A 25,445-nucleotide genomic window follows, 5' to 3' on the forward strand; every position below is an offset into this window, starting at 1 on the left:
TCTTAATGCATGGGCACTGCCCAGGAGCCCCAGGTGCATAGGGGGCCCCCAAAAAAAATCTGGCATTAAATCATACATGCCAACTGTCCCAGATTTTCCAGACCAGTCAAGCGTTTTACTAAGCTGTCCCAGGATGGCCATGCACGGCCGCCATCAGGGGGGTACAGGCAGTACACCTGTAAGGGGCCCAGAGGTCCCCAGGGGCCCGGATGCCAACCGGGAGGCCCACAGGGCAACCCCCCCTTTTTGTATTTATTTTTTATAAAAAAAATATATTTTTTTAAATATATTTTTATTTAGTTTTTTATTAAAGGGCCAATATTTTTTAGAGGTCCGGAGGTCCCCAGGGGCCCTGATGCAAACCCCCCCCCTTTTTTTCCATACACATTCATGCCCATACACACGATCCAATTGTATGGCCATAATTGTCTGATGGACGTATTGTGTCGGATAATCCGACCGTGTGTATGCTCCATCAGACAATTGTTGGCCGTTCATGCTCACCAACTGTCTGGCAATAAATCTGTCGCATCGGATTATCCGATCGTGGGTACACAAGTCCGTCCAACTAAAATCCAAAGTAGAAACACGCATGCTCGAAACCAATGCTAAACATCAGACAACAATAGCAGAAGTTGACCAAAGGGTGGCGGTAAAGAGCTGAAAAACCACGTGGTTTGGTGAATGTTGGCTGAAAATGTTGGGCCTTGTGTATGCAGAACAAGTTCACGACCAACGCCCTTCGGACCAAAATCAATGGAAAAGTCCGATGGAAGTCTGATCGTGTGTATGAGGCTTTAGACTAAGAACCAATCAAACACCGTTGATAGCTCAGTTCTCAGAGCTTCCTGAGCAGAGGGCTGGTGACTGTCAGTCACCACTGTCTCCTCTGGCCCCCCCCCCCCCCCACTCTTACAGGATCAGTAAAGCACTCCACACCTTCCAGCAAATACACCGCTGCTCCTTCGACACACTTGTAGTAGGGTTATTTTTTTTTTCCGTTCTAATATGCAGGGATGTTTAGAGAAAAAAAAAAAAAGCAAGGCACCCTGATGCCGCGTACACACGATAATTTTTCGGCATGAAAAAAAACCCAAAGTTTTTCGGCATGTAGAAAAAAACGTTGTTTTTTCCAACTTCATCATTAAAACGGCGTCGCCCACACACCATCGTTTAAAAAAAAATGCTCTAGCAAAGCGCGGTGACGTACAACACGTACGACGGCACTATAAAGGGGAAGTTCCATTCGGACGGCGCCACCCTTTTATCCGATTCCGTGTTAGTAAAAGACGATTCGCGCTTTTCTGTCTGTTACAGCGTGATGAATGTGCTTACTCCATTACGGACGGTAGTTTTACCAGAACGAGCGCTCCCGTCTCATAACTTGCTTCTGAGCATGCGCAAGTTTTTAACGTCGTTTTAGCCCACACACGATCATTTTTTACAACCCGAAAAACGACATAATTTAAAAAGTCGTTAAAAAATGCAGCATGTTCGTAAAAAAAAAAAAAATTGTCGTTTTTCAGAACCCGAAAAATGATGTGAAGCCCACATACCATCATTTTAACCGCCTACGACCGCCGCATGTACATATACGTCGGCAGAATAGCACGGACAGGCAGAACGACGTGCCCGCACGTCGCTGCCTAGACGTGGGTCGGGGGTCCAATCGGGACCCCCCCCCCCCCCGATACATGCGGTGGTCGGGTTCCCTCGGGGAGCGATCCGGGATGAGGGCGTGGCTATTCGTTTCTAGCCACTCCGTCGCGATCGCTCCCCGGAGCTGAAGAACGGGGAAAGCCGTATGTAAACACGGCTTCCCCGTGCTTCACTGTGGCGGCGCATCTATCGTGTCATCCCTTTTATAGGAAGACACAATCGATGACGTCAGTCCTACAGCCACACCCCCCTACAGTTGTAAACACACACTAGGTGAAACATAACCCCTTCAGCTCCCCCTGTGGTTAACTCCCAAACTGCAACTGTCATTTTCACAGTAAACAATGCAATTTAAATACATTTTTTGCTGTGAAAATGACAATGGTCCCAAAAATGTGTCAAAATTGTCCGAAGTGTCCGCCATAATGTCGCAGTCACGAAAAAAAAATCGCTGATCGCCGCCATTAGTAGTAAAACAAAAATAATTTATAAAAATGCAATAAAACTATCCCCTATTTTGTAAACGTTATAAATTTTGCGCAAACCAACCGATAAACGCTTATTGCGATTTTTTTTACCAAAAATAGGTAGAAGAATACGTATCGGCCTAAACTGAGGAAAAAAAAAATGTTTTTTTATATATTTTTGGGGGATATTTATTATAGAAAAAAGTAAAAAAATATTGAATTTTTTTCAAAATTGTCGCTTTATTATTGTTTATAGCGCAAAAAATTAAAACCGCAGAGGTGATCAAATACCACCAAAAGAAAGCTCTATTATTGTTTATAGCGCAAAAAATTAAAACCGCAGAGGTGATCAAATACCACCAAAAGAAAGCTCTATTTGTGGGAAAAAAAGGACGCAAATTTTGTTTCGGTACAACATTGCATGACCGCGCAATTACCAGTTAAAGCAGCGCAGTGCCAAATTGTAAAAACACCTCTGGGCATTTAGCTGCATATTGGTCCGGGGCTTAAGTGGTTAAATTACATTTTTTTTTAAAACTTTGTTTTTTTAATGCCGAAAAATGCTTGTGTGTACGCGGCATTAGGGGCAGTGTTAAAAAGGTCTAGTGCGGGGGTCTCAAACTGGTGTCCCTCCAGCTGTTGCGAAACTACAAGTCCCAGGAGGCATTGCAAGGCTGACCGTTACAAGCGTGACTCCCACAGGCAGGAGGCGTGATGGGACTTGTAGTTTTTGCAAAAGCTGTAGGGCCGCCAGTTTGAGACCCCTGGTCTAGTGTGTATGAGGCCTTATAATAAGCATTTGTGATCCGATAAGACTAGAGCTTTTACCTGATGAAAGGGGCTCCCTTAGCATCTTGTCATGGCACTCCATGGCGTATTTCTTCCAGCTGTCACGCAGGTAATTCATCATCTGAGCAGAGGCAGCCTGATCATAGAAGACATGAAAATCAAGCCATGGACACAGAGAAAAGGGGTGTTATGCAAAGGTTAATCATCGTCCGTAATATCAATTGACCATCATCAGCTGACATGCGAGATCTTTTCACCAAAGAGGAACCAGGCAACAACCACAATCAAGGAGAACTATATAGGTAGATTCAGTAAGAGTTAGGCCGGCTTATCAGTAGATAAGCCGACCTAACTCAGAATCTACGCCGACTTATGTTTAAGTGTATGCTCAAACAGAGATACGCTTAAACATATCTAAGATACGACGGCTTGCGCCGTCCTATCTTAGATTGCAATATTTCGGATGGCCGCTAGGTGGCGCTTCCATTGCGGTCGGCGTAGAATATGTAAATGAGTAGATACGCCGATTCACGAACGTACGCCCGGCCGACGCAGTACTTTTACGCCGTTTACGTTAAAGATAGGCCGCCTAAAGTTAGAGCTTAGCCCTAATGGAATAGTAATGTTAAGTATGGCCGCCGTTCGAAATTCGAATTTTTTACGTCGTTTGCGTAAGTCGTCCGTGAATCAGGATTTACGTCGTTTACGTCCACGTCAAAATCAATAGGCCCTTGCGGCGTACTTAGCCGCAATGCACACTGGGAAATGTAGGCACCCGGCGCATGCGCAGTAATAATAAAACTTAAAAAATGTAAGGTCAAGCCTTATTAACATAAAACACGCCCCCCTTACACACATTTGAATTCGGCGCCCTTACGCCCGCCCGCTTTAGGTTACGCCGCCGTAACTTGGCAGGTAAGTACATTGTGAAACATGTACTTGCCTTGCTAACTTACGGCGGCGTAGCCTAAATGCCTTAAGCTACGCCGCCGCAAAGTTGCGGCAAGGTATGTGAATCTAGGCAATATTCATCACTTCAAGAAAGTGGAACTTAATGAGCACCTATTAATGGTGGGTTTATGCAAGGATTTGAATACTCACTCATGGAGCTAAACCCAAATCAATAAAATCTCATATAAACTTTAACATGTTGTTTTCAATTCTTTTATATCTTCATTTCACCTTAAAATGATCCCTGGTGATCCTGCTTGAAGGCCCTTGTTCAGGCACTTTCTGCTATGGGCTGGCAACTCTATTCCAAAAGCTGTCACTTGTGCCCGGGTCTTATGCCTGGTACATCAAGTGTAGAAACCACCTCTGACGGTAATATCATTTTGGCTGTCCAGTGTTCATGGCACTGTCTCCCAGAGGCGTGTGCCAGGGCACACCCTAATCCTGGGGTTGGCAACCTGTCAATGGTGGGCAGATGATAAGTAAACCGCAATCCTTCCTTGCCAACCCTCAAAACCTGGACAGGAGGGGGTGGCGGAGGTGGAATTTAAAGCGGAGTTCCGGCCACAATTTCACTTTTTAAATAGAAATACCCCTGTAATACACAAGCTTAATGTATTCTAGTAAAGTTAGTCTGTAAACTAAGCTCCGTTTTGTTAGGTTGTTACAGCATTTAGACACTTTATAAAATAGAAATTGACTGGGGCCATCTTAAGTGTGGGCATCATAAAGCCAGACTGTATGACTTCCTGGATTTCAGCCTTGCAGATCTCGCACATGCTCAGTGCTGCACAAGCAGTGTCAGATCAGGTTTCAGCACCTGTGCTGTCCAAGTCACATGATTCTTTGAGACTGGGGAGTGCACAGACTCCTGGAAAGTTACACCCACTACATTCCCAGGAGTCTGTGCGGTGTAGGTTAGGAAGCTTAAGCACCTAGGTGCAGGAAGAGGGAAGATTAACTATTCTGCCTAGCAACAACACTTTGAAGGCATCTAAAAAAAAAAATTTTTTTTTTAAAGGACTAATGAAATTTTTTTAAAACTACTGATGTAATGTTATATTTATGGGTGGAACTCCACTTAAGCTCTGTTTCTAGAAGGGCAATGAGAAGAATCGGCGTAGAGCTTGCCTCTTAGATGTACGCCTCAGTCCCCAGAATGTCCCCAGCGATCGATTTTTTTCCCGGGTCCAGCGTTTCTTGGAAATCCTCCAGCAGTTCATAATAAGAGGGAATGACCAGGAGTGCATGTCACATCCTCTGCTTACACAGAGCCACATGTATTATCCACAGAGGTAAATAGGAGTGACAGTTCACAGACAGTTCTCAATGCTGCAAGAGCAGGAGCTAGACAAGGCATTGCTATAGAAGCAATTATTAATGCTTTTTATAAATCTATTGTGAAGCCAGCTTTACACCTACGTGTTGGTGTGTTAGTTGGGCACAGGGTGGGAATTTTAGTTGGGCACAGGGTGGACATTTTAGTTGGGCACAGGGTGGACATTTTAGATGGGCACAGGGTGGACATTTTAGATGGGCACAGGGTGGACATTTTAGATGGGCACAGGGTGGACATTTTAGATGGGCACAGGGTGGACATTTTAGTTGGCCACAGGGCGGGAATTTTAGTTGGGCACAGGGCGGGAATTTTAGATGGGCACAGGGTGGGAATTTTAGTTGGGCACATGGTGGGAATTTTAGTTGGGCACATGGTGGGAATTTTAGTTGGGCACAGGACAGACATTTTAATCTGGCACAGGATGGACATTTTAGTTTGGCAAAGGATTTTCAATTTTAATCTTGCACAGGGTGGGAATTTTAGTTGGGCACAGGGTAGGAATTTTAGTTGGGCACAGGGTGGGAATTTTAGTTGGGCACATGGTGGGAATTTTAGTTGGGCACATGGTGGGAATTTTAGTTGGGCACATGTTGGGAATTTTAGTTGGGCACAGGGTGGGAATTTTAGTTGGGCACAGGGTGGGAATTTTAGTTGGGCACATGGTGGGAATTTTAGTTGGGCACAGGACAGACATTTTAATCTGGCACAGGATGGACATTTTAGTTTGGCAAAGGATTTTCAATTTTAATCTTGCACAGGGTGGGAATTTTAGTTGGGCACAGGGTGGGAATTTTAGTTGGGCACATGGTGGGAATTGTAGTTGGGCACATGGTGGGCATTTTAATCTGGCAAAAGGATGGAAATTTTAGTTTGCCAAACTAAAATTTCCATTCTGTGCCAAACTAAAAATTCCATCCTTGGGCACAGGACAAGAATTTTAGTTGGGCTTAGGGAATTTTTATTTTGGACATTTGGAAATGATGAGAATCTTAATTTGGGACAGAGTGCCAGGTTTAGTTTGGTGCAGCATGGAATATTTAATTTGGCATAGGGGGTGCAATTTCAGTTTGGCATAGGAGGGCAATTTCAGTTTGGCATAGGAGGGCAATTTCAGTTTGGCATAGGAGGGCAATTTCGGTTTGGCATAGGAGGGCAATTTCGGTTTGGCATAGGAGGGCAATTTCGGTTTGGCATAGGAGGGCAATTTCGGTTTGGCATAGGAGGGCAATTTCAGTTTGGCATAGGAGGGCAATTTCAGTTTGGCATAGGAGGGCAATTTCAGTTTGGCATAGGGTGTGAATTTTCATTTTGGACAGGATGTAAATTCCTAATTAGGGACAGACAATTTTAGTTTGGTAAAGCATGGAATGTTTAGTTTGGCATAAGATGGGAATTTTAGTTTGGAAGCAGTTGACAATTTTAGTTTGGGATAGAATCTGGATTTTTATTTAGGACAGGAGGAGAATCTTAGAAGGGTTGTAAAGGTTTGGAAAAATGGATATTACCGCGCTTATCAAAGGAGGGGAAACAGAGAGGGGAAGAAAGGGGGAGGGGAAATGAAAGTGATGAGAAGTGGAGGTACAGCTGCGGCACTGGAAGGTGTATCAAACCATAAGCAATTGAAAATGGGGAGGGTAGTGCTGCGCTAATCAGTGGTGAATGGATAAGTGAATAAACAGGTGGGGGAGGGGAATGAAAGTAGGTGTAATTGAAATGAGGAGCAATATAGCCCAAATGGCATCAGCATAAAAATAAATATAAATGATCAGTGAACAATAACAGTAATGGTGCAAATCATATAACTACACAGGTTCCTCTTAATGTGATGAAATACACTATAAGTAATGGTGCAAAAAAAATTCCAGGTAACTGTGCTAAGTGACACTCCTATACTGGTGATAAACAGTCCATCAACAGAGTTTGAAAAATATTAGCAAAAAATATAAGTAAAATTTCAAAAGTCCAAGAAAGCAAAAGTGCAAGTGTAGGTCCGCAATATGGAGTGAGAGGAAAATGGGTATCCAGTGATCCTTTTAGGGTAAGTAAGGATGTCCCCTTACCTTACTGCTGTAAGGTAACAGCATATAGATCCAACCACATTAGATGGTTCACTCGATGGGCTCTGATCCAACAACGGCAGGTCCTCCTTGGAGTTCTCGTCCCAGATTGGTCAGTTTCTCGCCCCAAAGAAATAAAGCATCGATGGTGTGATACCGTTTTAAAAATTTTAATTCTCAAAGAAAATAGACAGGGGTACTCACATAATCCAAAATACAATTGAGCATGTAAAAAAGAGGGGCAATCTGTCGCCAACGTCACCTCCGATACCTCTCAGTGGACTCATGCGCATTCGTCACTATCATGTGACTTCCTCAGGAGTGAGGAGTGATAGTGACGAATGCGCATGAGTCCACTGAGAGGTATCGGAGGTGACGTTGGCGACAGATTGCCCCTCTTTTTTACATGCTCAATTGTATTTTGGATTATGTGAGTACCCCTGTCTATTTTCTTTGAGAATTAAAATTTTTAAAACGGTATCACACCATCGATGCTTTATTTCTTTGGGGCGAGAAACTGACCAATCTGGGACGAGAACTCCAAGGAGGACCTGCCGTTGTTGGATCAGAGCCCATCGAGTGAACCATCTAATGTGGTTGGATCTATATGCTGTTACCTTACAGCAGTAAGGTAAGGGGACATCCTTACTTACCCTAAAAGGATCACTGGATACCCATTTTCCTCTCACTCCATATTGCGGACCTACACTTGCACTTTTGCTTTCTTGGACTTTTGAAATTTTACTTATATTTTTTGCTAATATTTTTCAAACTCTGTTGATGGACTGTTTATCACCAGTATAGGAGTGTCACTTAGCACAGCTACCTGGAATTTTTTTTGCACCATTATTTATAGTGTATTTCATCACATTAAGAGGAACCTGTGTAGTTATATGATTTGCACCATTACTGTTATTGTTCACTGATCATTTATATTTATTTTTATGCTGATGCCATTTGGGCTATATTGCTCCTCATTTCAATTACACCTACTTTCATTCCCCTCCCCCACCTGTTTATTCACTTATCCATTCACCACTGATTAGCGCAGCACTACCCTCCCCATTTTCGGGTTGTAAAGGTTTGTTTTTTATTTTCTAAATAGGTTCCTTTAAGCTCGTGCATTGTTGGCGCACTTACCTTTACCTTCCATTTCCCTTCTAAATGTTTAAAAAAATACATAATAATTAATGAACAAAGAGGTGCATTAATTAGCATTTTTAATTTCTCAACTTACTGTTTGCACAAGTACCTGGAATAGCGCTATCAGCACCAGAAAGACACGGAGGCGGATAGGCTGGGGCATCACTGGGCACCGACAACCTCATCTGGAGGATTTTGTGATTTCTTGCAGTGGAGCCTTCAGGATAAGTGCGCACGGCTGCAGCAGCTGGGAAAATAAGGAATAGACGTTAATACAAAAGATCCCACATCTCAAGTTTTAACCACAAAAAAATATATATACAAAACACCATATGTCAAGGGTTTTCATTTTCTTTGCTTGTCGGAGATTAGAAAAATAGTGCCTTGAAAAAGTATTCACACCCCTTGAAATTTTCCACATTTTGTCATGTTACGACCAAAAAACGCAATTTTTTTTTATTGGAATTTTATGCGATTTACCAACAAAAAATGGCACATAATTGTGACGTGGAAGGAAAATTATAAATGGGTATCAAATTTGTTTACAAATAAATGTAAAAAGTGTAGAGTACATTTTTATTCAGCCCCCCTTTACTCCGATTCCCTTTAACTAAAACCTAGAGGAACCAATTGGCTTCAGACGTCACCTAAATAGTAAATAGAGTCCACCTGTGTGTAATTTAATCTCAGTATAAATACAGCTGTTCTGTGAAGCCCTCAGTGGTTTGTTAGAGAACCTGAGTGAAGAAACAGCATCATGAAAGCCAAGGAACACACCAGACAGGTCAGGGATAAAGTTGTGGAGAAGTATAAAGCAGGGTTAGGTTATAAAAAAAAAAAATATCCCAAGCTTTGAACATCTCACGGAGTTCTGTTCAATCCATCATCCGAAAATGGAAAGAGTATGGCACAACTGCAAACCTACCAAGACATGGCCGTCCACCTAAACTGACCGGGCAAGGAGAGCGTTCATCAGAGAAGCAACCAAGAGGTCCGTGGTAACTCTGGAGGAGCTGCAGAGATCCACAGCTCATGTGGGAGAATCTGTCCACAGGACAACTATTAGTGGTCTCTCCTCAAATCTGGTCTTTATGGAAGAGTGACAAGAAGAAAGACATTGGTGAAAGAAAGACATAAGAAGTCCTGTTTGCAGTTTGTGAGAAACCATGTGGGGAACACAGCAAACATGTGGAAGAAGGTGCTCTGGTCAAATGAGACCAAAATTAAATTTTTTGGCCTAAAAGCCAAAACGCCATGTGTGGCGAAAAATTTAAATTGCACATCATCCTGGACACACCATCCCCACTGTGAAACATGGTGGTGGCACATCACGTTGTGGAGATGCTTTTCTTCAGCATGGACAGTAAAGCTGGTCAGAGTTGATGGGAAGATGGATGGAGACAAATACAGGACAATTTTACAAGATAACCTGTTAGAGTCTGCAAAAGACATGAGTCTGGGACGGAGGTTCACCTTCCAGCAGGACAACGACCCGAAACATACAGCCAGAGCTACAATGGAATGGTTTCGATCAAAGCATATTCATGTGTTGGAATGGCCCAGTCACAGTCCAGACCTAAATCACATTGAGAATCTGTGGCAAGACTTGAAAATTGCTGTTCACAGACGCTCTCCATCCAATCTGACAGAGCTTGAGATATTTTACAAAGAAGAATGGGCAGAAATGTCCCTCTCTAGATGTGCAAATCTGGTAGAGACATCCCCAACAAAAACAGCTGTAATTGCAGAGAAAGGAGGTTCTATAATGTATTGACTCCGGGGGGCGCCATACAAAATGTACCCCCCACACTTTTCACATATTTGTAAAAAAAAATTGAAAACCATTTATCATTTTCCTTCCACTTCCCCAATTATGTGCCACTTTGTGTTGGTCTATCACAGTGGCGGTCCGTCCATAGAGGCCGCCCCCTCTGGCTCTCACCGCCACTGAGTCTAATAACAGATTCATGCATTGCACGAATCTATGTTATTATCGCCGCTGCCGCTGTTCTATTCAAGTGGTCGCCGCTCATGTCCGGCCATCTGAATAACGGCAGCTGGTTGGCTGTACGGAAGTGCCTATCAGAGCCAATGGGCTCTGATAGGCTTTTCCCGAGTACAGCCCTCGGGTCCCGGAAGCTTATACAAGGAACGCACTAGGGATGCGCTCCTTGGATAAGACTGACAGGCGTCTCAGCCAATCAGGTTGGCCTATTCTGGCTACCGGTAACCTGATTGGCTGAGACGCCTGTCAGTCATCGAGGGCGGTAGAAGACATCGAGGGATGTGGATGGCTGACTCCAGTAAAGGTAAGTGCCGGGCTGGGGGGGAAAGGGGCACTTTACAGGGCACAGCGGCGACATCAATGGGTACAGTGGGGACAATGGGCACAGTGGGGACAATTAAAGGGCACAGCGGCGACAATTAAAGGGCACAGCGGCGACAATTAAAGGGCACAGCGGCGACAATTAAAGGGCACAGCGGCGACAATTAAAGGGCACAGCGGCGACAATTAAAGGGCACAGCGGCGACAATTAAAGGGCACAGCGGCGACAATTAAAGGGGACAGTGGCTGTGTTTGATGGCATGGCACAGTGGTGCGAATTGATGGCACAGTGGCCTTGTTTGATGGCATGGCACAGTGGTGCGAATTGATGGCACAGTGGCAGCATTTGATGGCATGGCACAGTGGCTGCGTTTGATGGCATGGCACAGTGGTGCGAATTGATGGCATGGCACAGTGGCTGCGTTTGATGGCATGGCACAGTGGTGACAATTGATGGCACAGTGGCTGCGTTTAATGGCATGGCACAGTGGTGACAATTGATGGCACAGTGGCTGCGTTTAATGGCATGGCACAGTGGTGACAATTGATGGCACAGTGGCTGCATTTGATGGGCACAGTGGGGCTGCAATTTTTTTTCCGTTTGCGCCCCCCCAAAAATTTTGAGCACCAGCCGCCACTGGACTATCACATAAAATCCCAATAAAAACAAACAACATCTACATTTTTGGTTGTAACATGACAACATGTGGAAAACTTCAAGGGGTGTGAATACTTTTTCAAGGCACGGTATGCACCGACCTTTTACTAAAGCCAAGCTCCAGGCAAACCGATGGTTAACCTGCCAAAGGATTTGTATAACTGTTCATCCCGTTCTAAGATTTCAACAGCTCTGTCACACAGCACAGACAGGTTGTGACCCGACTCTTTTCTAACATACCGTATATATATATACTCGAGTATAAGCCGAGTTTTTCAGCAAATTTTTTTGTGCTGAAAATGCCCCCCTCGGCTTATACTAGAGTCACCTTTTTGCACTTGATCTCCCGGACTTTAGGGACCCGGTACCAAACTTGTCACACATGTAGCCCCACTCTTCCTCTACAAGTGTGCAAAGTTTGTTGTCCGGGGGACCTACGGTCATAGACTCCCATGTTAAACGGTCATTTCTACGGTAACTTTGGGGACCCGGTACCGGCCGGCCGTAGGTCCCCTGGACCCCAAACTTGGCACACATGTAGCCCCAGTTCTCCTCTACAAAGTTTGTTGTCTGGTGGGACCTATGGCTGGAGAGCACCGATTTTTCAAACCCGGGCACCCTTTCTATAGACTCCCATGTTAAACGTAAGTCTAGTCATGGACACAGCGAGGCATGGGCACAGTGAGGCATGCACATGGGCACCCTAGGCTTATACTCGAGTCAATTAGTTTTCCCATTTTTTTGTGGTTGGGAAAATTAGGTGCCTCTACAAGTGTGCCAAGTTTGCTGTCTGGGGGACCTACGGCCGGGGAGCACCGATTTTTCAAAATTGGGCACCCTTTCTATAGACTCCCATGTTAAACGTAAGTCTAGTCATGGACACAGTGAGGCAAGGGCACAGTGAGGCATGGACACAGTGAGGCATGGACACAGTGAGGCATGGACACAGTGAGGCATGGACACAGTGAGGCATGGACACAGTGAGGCATGGACACAGTGAGGCAAAGTGAGGCATGGACACAGTGAGGCAAAGTGAGGCATGGACACAGTGAGGCAAAGTGAGGCATGGACACAGTGAGGCATGGACACAGTGAGGCATGGGCACAGTGAGGCATGGGCACAGTGAGGCATAGGCACAGTGAGGCATGGGCACAGTGAGGCATGGGCACAGTGAGGCATGGGCACAGTGAGGCATGGGCACAGTGAGGCATAGGCACAGTGAGGCATAGGCACAGTGAGGCATGGGCACAGTGAGGCATAGGCACAGTGAGGCATGGGCACAGTGAGGCATAGGCACAGTGAGGCATGGGCACAGTGAGGCATGGGCACAGTGAGGCAAAGTGAGGCATGGACACAGTGAGGCATGGGCACAGTGAGGCATGGGCACAGTGAGGCATGGGCACAGTGAGGCATGGGCACAGTGAGGCATGGGCAAAGTGAGGCAAAGTGAGGCATGGACACAGTGAGGCAAGGGCACAGTGAGGCAAAGTGAGGCAAGGGCACAGGGAGGCAAGGGCACAGGGAGGCAAGGGCACAGTGAGGCATGCAGATGGACACCCTAGGCTTATACTCGAATCAATAAGTTTTCCCATTTTTTTGTGGTAAAATTAGGTGCCTCGGCTTATATTCGGGTCGGCTTATACTCGAGTATATACGGTAGTTAAGCACCACTTGTGACCGGACAGAAAAGGAGCAGCAGCAGATTGGCGAGATCGTCTTCCTGCTCTCTCTATTACAGTCAACATGTTTCTTGTCAGCAAATGCGTTTAAAGCAGAGTTTGACCCAAAAATGGAACTTCCGCTTTAAGGGAAGGCACCCCCTGACATGCCAAATGTCATATTTATTTATTTTTGGAGGGGGGGGGGGGGCAGATGGCGGTTTAGTTAAATACTACTTTAAAAATAAGCGTCTTTTCTGCTTCCTTTTCACGTAGAATTCTATTTAAAAGAGAGAAGCGTTTTGCGTAAACACAATTTCCTCTTTGCATGTTGGTTTTAACACTCTTAGAGATACCCAAGTGCGCACATCTGCGGGGAAGCTCTTCTATCCGCCCCGTAATTGGCTTTGTGGCAGAGTAACAAGTACACATTTAGAGATAATGGAACACCCTCCAGGTCGGCTGAAGTTTGAACTCCGCCAGCTTCTGTGCCCACTTCTGACATATTGTTTATTAGTGACCTACTCAGAGGGATTAAAGGGAGAGCAGAAGGAATTTGTCACATGCTAAGCTTTTATTCTCTAATATTACAACCAATCGGACGCACATTTTACGGGCTTTGTCACTTTATCTTGCATTGGATTTCACAACATCTTTTTTTAACCACTTCAGCCCCGGACCATTTTGCTGGTCAATGACCGGACCACTTTTTTTGCGATTCGGCCCTGCGTCGCTTTAACTGACAATTGCGCGGTCGTGCGACGTGGCTCCCAAACAAAATTGGCATCCTTTTTTTCCCACAAAATAGAGCTTTTTTTTGGTGGTGTTTGATCAACTCTGCGGTTTTTATTTTTTGCGCTATAAACAAAAATAGAGCGACAGTTTTGAAAATAATGAATATTTTTTACTTTTTGCTATAATAAATATCCCCCAAAAATATATAAAAAAAAAGTTTTTTTTCCTCAGTTTAGGCCGATACGTATTCTTCTACATATTTTTCAAAAAAAAAAAAAAAAAATCGCAATAAGCGTTTGATTGGTTTGCGCAAAAGTTGTTGGGCCAGATTCAGAAAGATCAGCGGATCTTCTTGCTGGCGTAACGTATGTCATTTACGTTACGCCGCCACAAGTTTTTCAGGCAAGTGCTTTATTCACAAAGCACTTGCCTGTAAAGTTGCAGCGGCGTAGCGTAAATCACGCGGCGGAATTTAAAATTCGGCGGGTAGGGGGCGTGTATCATTTAAATGAAGCGCATCCCTGCGCCGAACGAACGGCCGTAAAATATCCCAGTGTGCATTGCACCAAATGACGTCGCAAGGACGTCATTGCTTTCGACGTGAACGTAAATTACGTCCAGCCCCATTCACGGACGACTCACGCAAACGACCTAAAATTTCAAAATTTCGACGCGGGAACGACGGCCATACTTAACATAGGATACGCCACCTAGGGGGCAGCTTTATCTTTACGCCGGCATACCTCTTACGGAAACGGCATATCTTTACTGCGACGGGCAAGCGTACGTTCGTGAATCGGCGTATCTACCAATTTGCATATTCTACGCCAAACTCAATGGAAGCACCACCTAGTGGCCAGCGGAAATAATGCACCCTAAGATACGACGACGCCAGCACCTACTTAGGTAGGTTTAAGTGTATGTCAGTTTGAGCATACACTTAAACATGCGACGGGCTTAGATTGCGAGTTACGTCGGTGTATCTACTGATACGCCGGCGTAACTCTTTGTGAATCTGGCCCATAGCGTCTACAAAATAGGAGGTGGTTTTATGGCATTTTTAATAATATCTTTTTTTTTACTAGTAATGGCGGCGATTTTTTTCGGTACTGCGACCTTATGGCGGACACTTCGGACACATTTTTGGGACCATTGGCATTTTTATAGCACTGATCTCATTGATTACTGTAACAATGTCAGTGGCAGGGAAGGGGTTAACACTAGGGGGTGGGGAAGGGGTTAAGTATGTTCCCTGGGTGTGTTCTAACTGAAGGGGGGGTGGGACTGACTAGAGGAAATGACTGATCGCTGTTCATACATTGTATGAACATGAGATCAGTCATTTCTCCCCCTGACAGGACTGGGAGCTGTGCGTTTACACACACAGCTCCCGGTTCTCGCTCTGTAACGAGCCATCGCGGGTGCCCGGCGGTGGTCGCGCCCGCCGGGCACGTGCGTCGGCACCAGGGGGCGAGCAGGGGGCGTGCGCGCCCCTAGTGGCTGAAATGAAATCATATTACGTGATTTCGCGCAGCCGAGCCGACCTGCCGCCGGCGGCTGGTCGGCTAGTGGTTAATGACTGCTGAAGCAAACTCAGTTACTTGATAAAGCCAAAATTTGTATTCATTATTAAGATACCAGAAAACATAAAAATTGGACACATCCAGCTGCGGTCAGTTTTTTGTTGCATGCTAGTCTCATATCGAAAGTGAAGAGGTTACTCACCATACGTAAAATTCTCGTACGACAGAATTCAACGTCGGAAGTGACGTAATGTGTTGAGTTGTTTTCTACGTACAGTGGAACCTTGGATTACGAGGATAATCCGTTCCAGGAGAACGCTCGTTATCCAAAGCACTTGCATATCAAAGCGAGTTTCCCCATAGAAGTCAATGGAAACGAATTCTTGACATGGGGCCCCACTCACACCCATGATGGGAAAAATAATTCAAGGACAAGGGCCTCTTCTCCGCAACCCTGGCCCGAGGGTTGTGGGGGGTCTGCGGGCAGGGGGCTTATCGGAATCTGGAAGCCCCCTTTAACAAGGTGGCCCTCAGATCCTGCTCTTTAATAACTAAGGGGAGGGGGCCACCTGGTGAACCCGCCCCCTTGTGACGTCATTGACTGAGGGCATGCTGGGTCATTGACGTCACAAGGGGTGGTGTCACCGATATTGGACCCTGGCAGCCCCGCTCCTGAGTCAGGGCTCTTAACGCTGCCTGAGCACATTAAAGGTCCCCTTTTCCTTCAAAACTGGGGTAATGCATTGGGTAAGTTAGGCAGCCACGAGGCCCCTGTGATTGTGAGGCCTTAGGTGACCGCCTAATTAAAGAGCCGCCACCGGACAGCGCAATCTCATCAACGTGGTCTCCAAGAAAAATAAGCAATGACCCAGCCTAACATACTCCGCCTACAAGTTCAAGTAGACGGACCCTATAAATAGTGGGGTAGATTCAGTAAGCAATTGCGTCTGCGTATCCATAGATACGCAGCGCAATTGCTTAGTTGCGCCGGCGTATCGACTTTTCTGTATTCAGAAAGCTGGATACCCCGACTGCAGCCTAAGATATGACTGGCATAAGGCTCTTATGCCGTCGTATCGCAGGCTGCATTCTTACGATGGGCGCTAGGTGGCGTTCCCGTAGTGGTCAGCGTAGAGCAGGGATAAGCAATTAGCGGACCTCCAGCTGTTGCAAAACTACAATTCCCATCATGCCTCTGACTCTGGGTGTCATACTTGTGGCTGTCAGAGTCTTGCTATGCCTCATGGGAATTGTAGTTCTGCAACAGCTGGAGGTCCGCTAATTGCATATCCCCGGCATAGAGTATGCAAATTGCATACTCACGCCGATTCACAACCGTACGCGCGCCCTGCGTTCGCATTTTACGTCGTTTGCGTTCGTCGGATTTCTACGTAAGGCTGCCCATGCTATTAGCAGGGGCAGCCAATGCTACGTATACCCGTTGTTCCCGCGTCGCGATTTTTAAAAATGACGTCGTTTGCGCAAGTGAATCGTGAATGGCGCTGGACGCCATTTACGTTCACGTTGAAGCAAATGACGTCCTTTGCGACGTCATTTACCGCAATGCACGTCAGGAAAGTTTCCCGACGGAGCATGCGCACTACGTTCGGCGCGGGAACGCGCCTAATTTAAATGATCCACGCCCCCTACGGGATCATTTAGCTTACGCCGGGCAGTTTTACGGAGCGCACGCGCAAATTACGGAGCTACTGCTTCGTGAATGAAGCGTAGCGCAAGTAATTTACGGAGGCGTAGCGTAAGAACGGTACGCTGCGCCTCCGTAGTAGTGCGCGCCCCTACCTGAATCCACCCCAGTGACATCACTTCTCCAACAATGCTGACAATGAAGGAATCATCACAAATAATGGAAGAGTACAATACTAAACATACATTATATAAAGATTCTGTGTATTAGGGGGGGTGGGGTGCAATTCTATTCACTTGGACAGTGCAAACAGGTGAAAGGGGTTATGGGAGTATTCAGTTACACGGAGTATACAGGCAGAAGAGGCCCTTGGGGATTATTGTATCTTCTATATTAGATTTACGACTCCTTTATCCATTTCGCGAAAAGCCGAGTTTTCTAAGCTGGCCGATTTTCCAAACACAATACGCAATTTGAAGTCCCTTGAGTGTAGGGTTGTCGCGATACCACTTTTTTTTAAGACCGAGTACAAGTACCGATACTTTTTTTTAAAGTACTCGCCAATACCAAATAACGATACGATTTTTTAATCTTATGTGCGGCACATGTGTCAGTATGTTTTTGTTTTTTTATCTTTAACAATTTGTTTTTAATTTTTTACATTTTTTTTTTTTTTACAATTTATAATGCTTTCTTTTTTTTTAAGGGGGGGGGGGGCGTGTCAGTGTGTTTTTTCTTAAATATTTTTATTTTCTACAATCATTTTTTTTATTCTTTTGTTTTTTTATTCTTTATTTTTTTATTCATTTTTTCAGCCCTGTTGGGGGGGCTTTGGTGAGATATCAGGGGTCTTAACAGACATCCGACATCTTCCCTTTGAGACAGGGAAAGGGACTAGGGACACAGATTCCCCTGTCCCTTTCTCAGCAGCATCAGCTGCGCTGAAAATGAACGGAGTGAAGACAGCGTCTTCTCCTCATTCATAAACTGAAACATTTGTAAACACAGGTTACAATGGGCCAGATTCACAAAATGGATACGACGGCGTATTTCCTGATACGCTGTCGTATCTCTGTTTCTATCTATGCGACTGATTCCTAGAATCAGTTACGCATATATATCCATAAGATCCGACAGGTGTAATTGTTTTACACTGTCGGATCTTAGGATGCAGTACCGCGGCCGCCGCTGGGTTCGCGTCGTAAACCAGCGTCGGGTATGCAAATTAGAAGTTACGGCGATCCACGACGGATTTTCGCGTTCGCTACGTCGCCGCTAGTCTAGTTTTCCGTCGCAAAGTTAGTCGTCGTTTTAGGTGCCCTAACTTTAGTCAGCAAGCGTATTGCTGTCTAAAGTATGGCCGTCGTTCCCGCGTCGAAATTTTAAAAATGAACGTCGTTTGCGTAAGCCGTCCGGGAATACGGAATTACGCAACGCGCGTGGCCGTTCGAAAAAAAAACTTTGACTTCACGACGCGCAAAGCACGACGGGAATTGCGCAACTGAGCATGCGCAGTAGGTCCGGCGCGGGAGCGCGCCCAATTTAAATGGCACACGCCCATTTGAATTGGCCCGCCTTGCGCCGGCGTAGTTTTCATCGCAAGTGCTCTGTGAATCAGGCACTTGCGATGAAAACTTGCTGCGGTGTAACGTATCTACGATACGTTACGCCGCCGCTCACCTACGTGAATCTGGCCCAATGTTTCAGTTATGTGAATGGACAGAGTCAGTGATCACTGACTCTGTCCATTCGGAGCAGTAAGGAGCCAGATTTACCGGCTCCTACCCCGCTCTCCATCCTGACATTTCCAGGGGGTGGAGGAGGAGCACGGAAGGGGAGAGAAACACGGCGGGATACACGGCGGGATACACGGCGGCTTTCAGCGGATTTAAAATCAGCGGTGATCGGTGCTTGTAACTTCCCCACGCACTGATCACCGCCGACAGTACAAATATCCCCCCCAAAAAAATGTTTTTTTCCTCAGTTTATGTCGATACGTATTCTTCTACCTATTTTTGGTAAAACCGATCGGTTTGCGCAAAATTTATAGCGTTTACAAAATAGGAGATAGTTTTATTGCATTTTTATTGCATTTTTATTAATTTTTTTTTTTTATCAGCGATTTTTTTCGTGACTGCGACATTATGGCGGACACATCCGACAATTTTGACACATTTTTAGGACCATTGTCATTTTCACAGCAAAAAATGCTATAAAAATGCATTGTTTACTGTGAAAATGACAGCGCCGTTTAGAAGTTAACCACTAGGGGGCGCTGTAGGGGTTATGTGTGACCTCATATGTTTTTCTGACTGTAGGGGGGTGGGGCAGGACGTGTGACGTCATTGATCGTGTTTCGCTATATTAGGGAACACGCGATCAATGAAGCTGCCTCTGTGAAGAACGGGGAAGCTGTGTTTACACACACACCTCTCCTCGTTCTTCAGCTCCGGGGACCGATCGCGGGACTCCGGCGCTGATCGGGTCCGCGGGTCCTGCTGACATCCGACCCGTAGCGACGGAGTCCGCCAAGTGTGAATGAGGCCTAAAATGCCGCAGCTTAAGAATAGGGATAGCTGCAGAGGCTCAGGTTTGTAACGGGATATAGTCACATGACACTAGGTTCAATAATACTACAGTACTATGCTGTCAATTGGCCTCTATGGGCAGAGGAAGGGGCATTGATGTCACTGGATGGTTTCATGTTCATTGACTGGAGGTATGGATTGCAAAAAAGACAAAACGTTGCCTTGACTTCCACATTTAGGATTTGAAAAGGATTTCTGCGGTTCAATTACTGTACCTGAAAAAAAAAAAAAAAAAAAAACACACACACACCAACCATTCGGCGACCACTGCACGACTATATACGTTGGCAGAATGGCACGCCTGGGCATATGGACATATATACACGTCCCTTTTAAGACGCGGCATTGTGGGCGCGTGCACCCGCCGCGAGTTCCGTGTGTTTGACCGTGGGTCCCGCGGACTCGATGTTCGCCAGGAGTCCTGCGATCGTCTCACGTAGAGGAAGAACGGGGAAATGCTGATGTAAACAAGCATTTCCCTGTTCTGCCTAGTGATAGGACACTGATCACAGCTTCCTGTGATCGGGAGCGGTGATCAGTGTCGTGTCACACGTAGCCCATCCCCCCTACAGTTAGAACACATCCCTAGGACACACTTAACCCCTTCACTGCCAGTCACATTTACACAGTGATCAGTGCATCTTTTATAGCACTGATCGCTGTATAAATGTGAATGGTCCCAAAACAGTGCCAAAAGTGTTCAATGTGTCCGCCATAATGTAGCAGTCACGATAAAATAAAAAAATAAAAATCGCTGATCGCTGCCATTACTAGTAAAAAAAAAAGCCTTAAAACTACCCCTATTTTGTAGATGCTATAACTTTTGTGCAAACCAATCAAACGCTTATTGCGATTTTTTCCCAAAAATCTGTAGAAGAATACGTATCGGCCTAAACTGAGGAAAAAAATATTTTTTTTTATATACTTTTTGGAGATATTTATTATAGCAAAAAGTAAAAAATAGTTTTTTTTTTTTAAATTGTCGCTCATTTTTTGTTTATAGCGCAAAAAAATAAAAAAGCGCAGAGGTGATCAAATACCACCAAAAGAAAGCTCTATTTGTGGGAAAATAAGGACGTCAATTTTGTTTGGGAGCCACGACGCACAACCACGCAATTGTCAGTTAAAGCGACGCAGTACCGAATCGCAAAAAGTGCTCTGGTCTTTGGGAAGCCTAATGGTCCGGGGCTGAAGTGGTTAAGCTGCAGGCCACCCTCCTAACCAAAAACATGCATTTTGAGAACCCTCCTAAGCACAAAGTCACACAATGTCAGGGATACTAAAACCTTTAGCGACATACTAGAGCTCATCACAACAAAAAGTTCAAAACCGTATTAGATATACGGTGACAACAGGGCCGCCATCAGAAATTTTGGGGCCCCTCACACAGCTTTAGGCATGGGCCCCCTTGAGCAGAGAACCGGGGGGGGGGGGGGGTTCTGCCTCGAAATGAGAACCGGGAGGGGGGGTGCTGCCGCAGATTAGGAACCAAGGGGGGTGTTCTGCCGCAATAGGGGGGGTGCTGTTGCGATTTGAGAACTGGGGGGGTTCTGCCGCAAACTGAAAGTGTTTTCTTTCCTCTCGCCGCGGCATGAGGGGGGGAGGGGGGGGAAACTACAGAAATGCAAGTTTCTGAAGCCGAGAAGGGGGGCACCCGGGCCCCTGGGAACATTCGGGCCTAGGGTGACCACATTTCCAAACTACCATTAAGGGACACCCTCCTTCCCAAAAATCAGCTTGTGCTGTAACGAATCACAGCACAGAGATTGGACACAAGAGGCGGGATTTATGATTTCTCCAATCACAAGTAGGGGGCGGGGACTGTGCTCCTCCAGGCATTCCCGGCCAGGACAAGCACTGTCAGTGAGTAAAGTGGTGATGTGGCGGCCTTTTTTGGGGACATTAGTTTGGCCCTGGGGGGTGGCTGTGTCAGTTTCATTCCAGGATACTGTATTGTCCTGGAATGAAGGTGCCCGGGACAGACCTGCAAAATGCCGGACTGTCCTGGGCAAGCCGGGACACGTGGTCACCCTATTCGGGCCCCTTGCAGGTGTAATGCCTGTACCCCCCTGATGGCGGCACACAATGACGCAGGAACAGATCGAGGTACCGTATTTATCGGCGTATGCCGCGCACTTTTTTGCCCTGGAAATCAGGGCAAAATCGTGGGTGCGTGGTATACGCCGATACCCGCTTTCTTGCGCCGAGTTTTGAATACTGCGCCGACATATACCGAGCGCAGTACACTCGGGTATAGTCGGGCAGTCTCGGCTCCTTCCGCGCTCACGTCCTGGACGTACAGGACGTCAGCGCGAGAGTTGCCGACAATACACGAGTGTACTGCGCTCTGTATATGACGGCGCAGTATTCAAAACTCGGCGCGGGGAAGCAATTACTGTGGGTGTATGAGCGATATGTAAAGCCCGGAGCTGCAGGGGCCGTGTCTGGGGAGGTGGGATGGGGGATGTTTGGGCACTATGTTTTTGTGGAACTGGAAGTCATGACATATATGTAAATCATTTGATCTTTAATAAACTTATTTCTGATTAAAAAAAAAAAAAAAAAAATCGGCGCGGGAAACGAGCGGGGAGGACGCGAGTACGCCGCAGAAGGACGCCGGACCCGACGAAGAGGACACCCGAAGCCGCAGAAGGACGCCGGACGCGACAAAGAGGATACGCGAAGCCGCAGAAGGACGCCGGACCCGACGAAGAGGACACCCGAAGCCGCAGACGAACGCCGGACCCGACGATGGACGCCGCGCAAGACACCAAAACTGTAAGTACAAGAAAAACTTTTTTTCCCACAGGATGCGGGGGAACTTTAGGGGTGCGCGGTATACGCGGGAGCGCGTTATACCGCGATAAATACGGTAGTTTGTTGTTTGTTCAGATTTATAAAAAAAACAATCATAAAATCAGGAAAAAACAAAAAAAAAAAACTATCTGTGTTGAGTGCCAGAGCCAATCAGGACAAAAAGATCAATGCCGACGGTACCAGCCAGTTGGGTCACGCGGAGCAGGGGACCGGACTGAACATATTATAATCAGGTTTTGTCTCTATACCTGTTGATGTTGCGCACCCCATGGCCGGGCCTTGGACTTTGCTAAAACAAAAGGCTCGTTCATTAGACAGATTAAACCCTTTCACATTTCTATGTTTAATCTGGCTAGAGAGAAGATTTACCGCGTTGGCTGAACACAGACACACGTAATATTGTTCTTATACACCCTTAGGGGTGGCATTCCAAGGCCAGATCAAGCCAGATTCCACGGCAGGCACCTCCAGCCGGCTACGCAGCTCCGAACACAAAAGGGGAGGCTCTGCCGCCTTGCTTCGGCTCTAGCACTCACGATAAGGTCACCGCGTGCGCCGGGCGCACTCAAGAAAATGTCCTTAATTGCTAAATAATTACTAATGAGTTGTCGCTGCTGAAGGTGGCCTCTGACCTCGGCCCAAGTTGAGCTTCTGAATCCAAAACATGCAGCCAGGACACCTGTAGAGCAAGGGAGCGAGGATCCAAGTTCACGGCGCAGTTTGCGAGGGGGGATTATGGAAGGAAGCAACGATTTCCTACCGCCCAACCAACAAAATAACTCTCCACCCCAGATGGAGCCCCCTGTCCTGTGTAGAGAGGACACATGGGCCCAGATTCTTGTACATCGGCGTATCTCTGCAAGGGCGTAACGTATCCGATTTACGTTACGCCGCCGCAATTTACACGGGCAAGTGCTGTATTCTCAAAGCACTTGCTCCGTAAGTTGCGGCCGCGTAGCGTAAATCGGCCGGCGTAAGCCCACGTAATTCAAATGTGGGACAGGGGGGCGTGTTTTATGTTAAACTACTGTAAGCCGTGATTGGCGTTTTTGCGGAACGGCGCATGCGCCGTCCGTGGAATTTCCCAGTGTGCATTGCTCCAAAGTACGCCGCAAGGACGTCATTGGTTTCGACGTGAACGTAAATGACGTCCAGCCCCATTCACGGACGACTTACGCAAATGACGTAACTTTTTCAAATTTTGACGCGGGAACGACGGCCATACTTAACATTGGCTGCGCCTCATATAGCAGGGGCAACTATACGCCGGGAAAAGCCTAACGTAAACGTCGTAACTTTACTGCGTACGTTCGGGAATTCGCGTATCTAGCTAATTTGCATACTCGACGCAGAATTCGACGGAAGTGCCACCTAGCGGTCAAAAAAAAATGCAGTTTAGATCTGACGGCGTAAGAGACTTACGCCTGTCGGATCAAATGGATATCTATGCGTAACTGATTCTAAGAATCAGTCGCATAGATACGACGGGTCGGATTAGGACTTACGACGGCGTACATGGCGCTGCGCCGTCGTAAGTCCTTCAAGAATCTGGGCCATGGCTTCCAGTTTAAAATACCAACAATGTAGTGAAGGCCAAAAGGTTGTCAACCTCCAGCAACCATTTCATGTTTGAAGGTGGCATGGTCAACTTGTCCATTTAGACATAGCCGACTATTAGCTAGATTCACGTAGGGTTACGCCGGCGTATCAGTAGATACACCGTCGTAACTCGGAATCTACGCCGTCGTAAATTTAAGCGTATTCTGGAAACCAGATACACTTAAATTAGGCTAAGATACGAGCGGCGTAAGTCTCCTACGCCGTCGTATCTTAGGGTGCAATATGTACGCTGGCCGCTAGGTGGAGCTTACGTTGAGTTCGGCGTAGAATATGCAAATGACTAGATATGCCGATTCAGAAACGTACGTGCGCCCGGCGCATTTTTTTTTACGTCGTTTACGTACGGCTTTTTCCGGCGTAAAGTTAGTCGAACAAATAGCTGGCTTAGTCAATGTTAAGTATGGCCGTCATTCCCGCGCCGAAATTTGAAATTTTTACGTCGTTTGCGCAAGTCGTCCGTGAATGGGGCTGGATGTAATTTGCGTTCACGTCGAAACCAATACGTCCTTGCGGCGTACTTTGGAGCAATGCACACTGGGATATGTACACGGACGGCGCATCACGTCATTCACGTCGGATCACCAATCATTTACATAAAACACGCCCCCCTCATCCTCATTTGAATTAAGCGTGCTTACGCCGGCCCCATTTACGCTACGCCGCCGTAACTTAGGAGGCAAGTGATTTGTGAATACAGCACTTGCCTCTCTGACTTAAGGCGGCGTAGCGTAAATACGATACGCCGCCGTAAAAAAATGCGCCCATCTGAATCCAGCTATAAATCTATCAATTATATTAACCCTTTTATATCAGAACAAGATGGTTCAGTAACTAAAGCCTGAAAATTGGGTGAATGTCAAAAGATTGTTGACCTCCAGCAACCGTTTCATCCATGGGGCCACTAGGGTCAAGCTGGCCATTGGTGACTAGATCTATCCAGGGTGCCCGCGATGTCGATCAGCGTCGTGCTCGCCCCCTCCCTTGGACTACAGGAGAGTCAGGACGCTCTCTACGTTGCAGATAGAAAAAGGAGCTGTGTGTTAGTGGGTGTCCTGACTCTCCTGTAGTCCAAGGGAGGGGGCGAGCACGACACTCCACACCAGGGAGAAAGCCTCGCATTACGGTGTGGAGTTACAGGCAGAAGAACAGGAAGTGAGGATTTCTCAGAAGAAATAAAGGACATTTAACCACTTAAGTACCGCCTCCTGCAGATATACGGTCGACAGAATGGCACGGCTGGGCACAAGCACGTACCTGTACGTCCTCTAAGTGCCCAGCCGTGGGTCCCGGTCCGAAGCTCCGTGACCACTGCCGCGGGATCCGCGGACCCGATCGCCGCTGGAGTCCCGCGATCGGTCCCGGAGCTGAAGAACGAGGAGAGGTGTGTGTAAACACAGCTTCCCCGTTCTTCACTGTGGCGCTGTCATTGATCGCGTGTTCACTAATATAGGGAAACACGATCAATGACGT

At 46.5% G+C, this 25,445-nt stretch overlaps 1 protein-coding gene across 3 annotated transcripts in view; it reads right to left on the reverse strand.

Annotated features, from left to right (window-relative positions):
- Window positions 1-25,445, reverse strand: part of GCGR (glucagon receptor) — a 91,169-nt gene that overhangs the window by 40,666 nt on the left and 25,058 nt on the right. For 2 of the 3 annotated variants that reach the window (XM_040330821.1, XM_040330823.1), the window contains exons 2-3: window positions 8,500-8,652; window positions 2,955-3,051 (exon numbers count right to left, since the gene is read on the reverse strand). In XM_040330821.1, the coding sequence (XP_040186755.1) occupies window positions 2,955-3,051; window positions 8,500-8,568 (166 nt within the window). In that variant the 5' untranslated portion in view covers window positions 8,569-8,652. The remainder of the gene's footprint in view (window positions 1-2,954; window positions 3,052-8,499; window positions 8,653-25,445) is intronic. The other variant, XM_040330824.1, reaches the window with a different exon arrangement.

This window comes from Rana temporaria, chromosome 12, assembly GCF_905171775.1.
Source record: "Rana temporaria chromosome 12, aRanTem1.1, whole genome shotgun sequence".
NCBI lineage: Eukaryota > Metazoa > Chordata > Amphibia > Anura > Ranidae > Rana > Rana temporaria.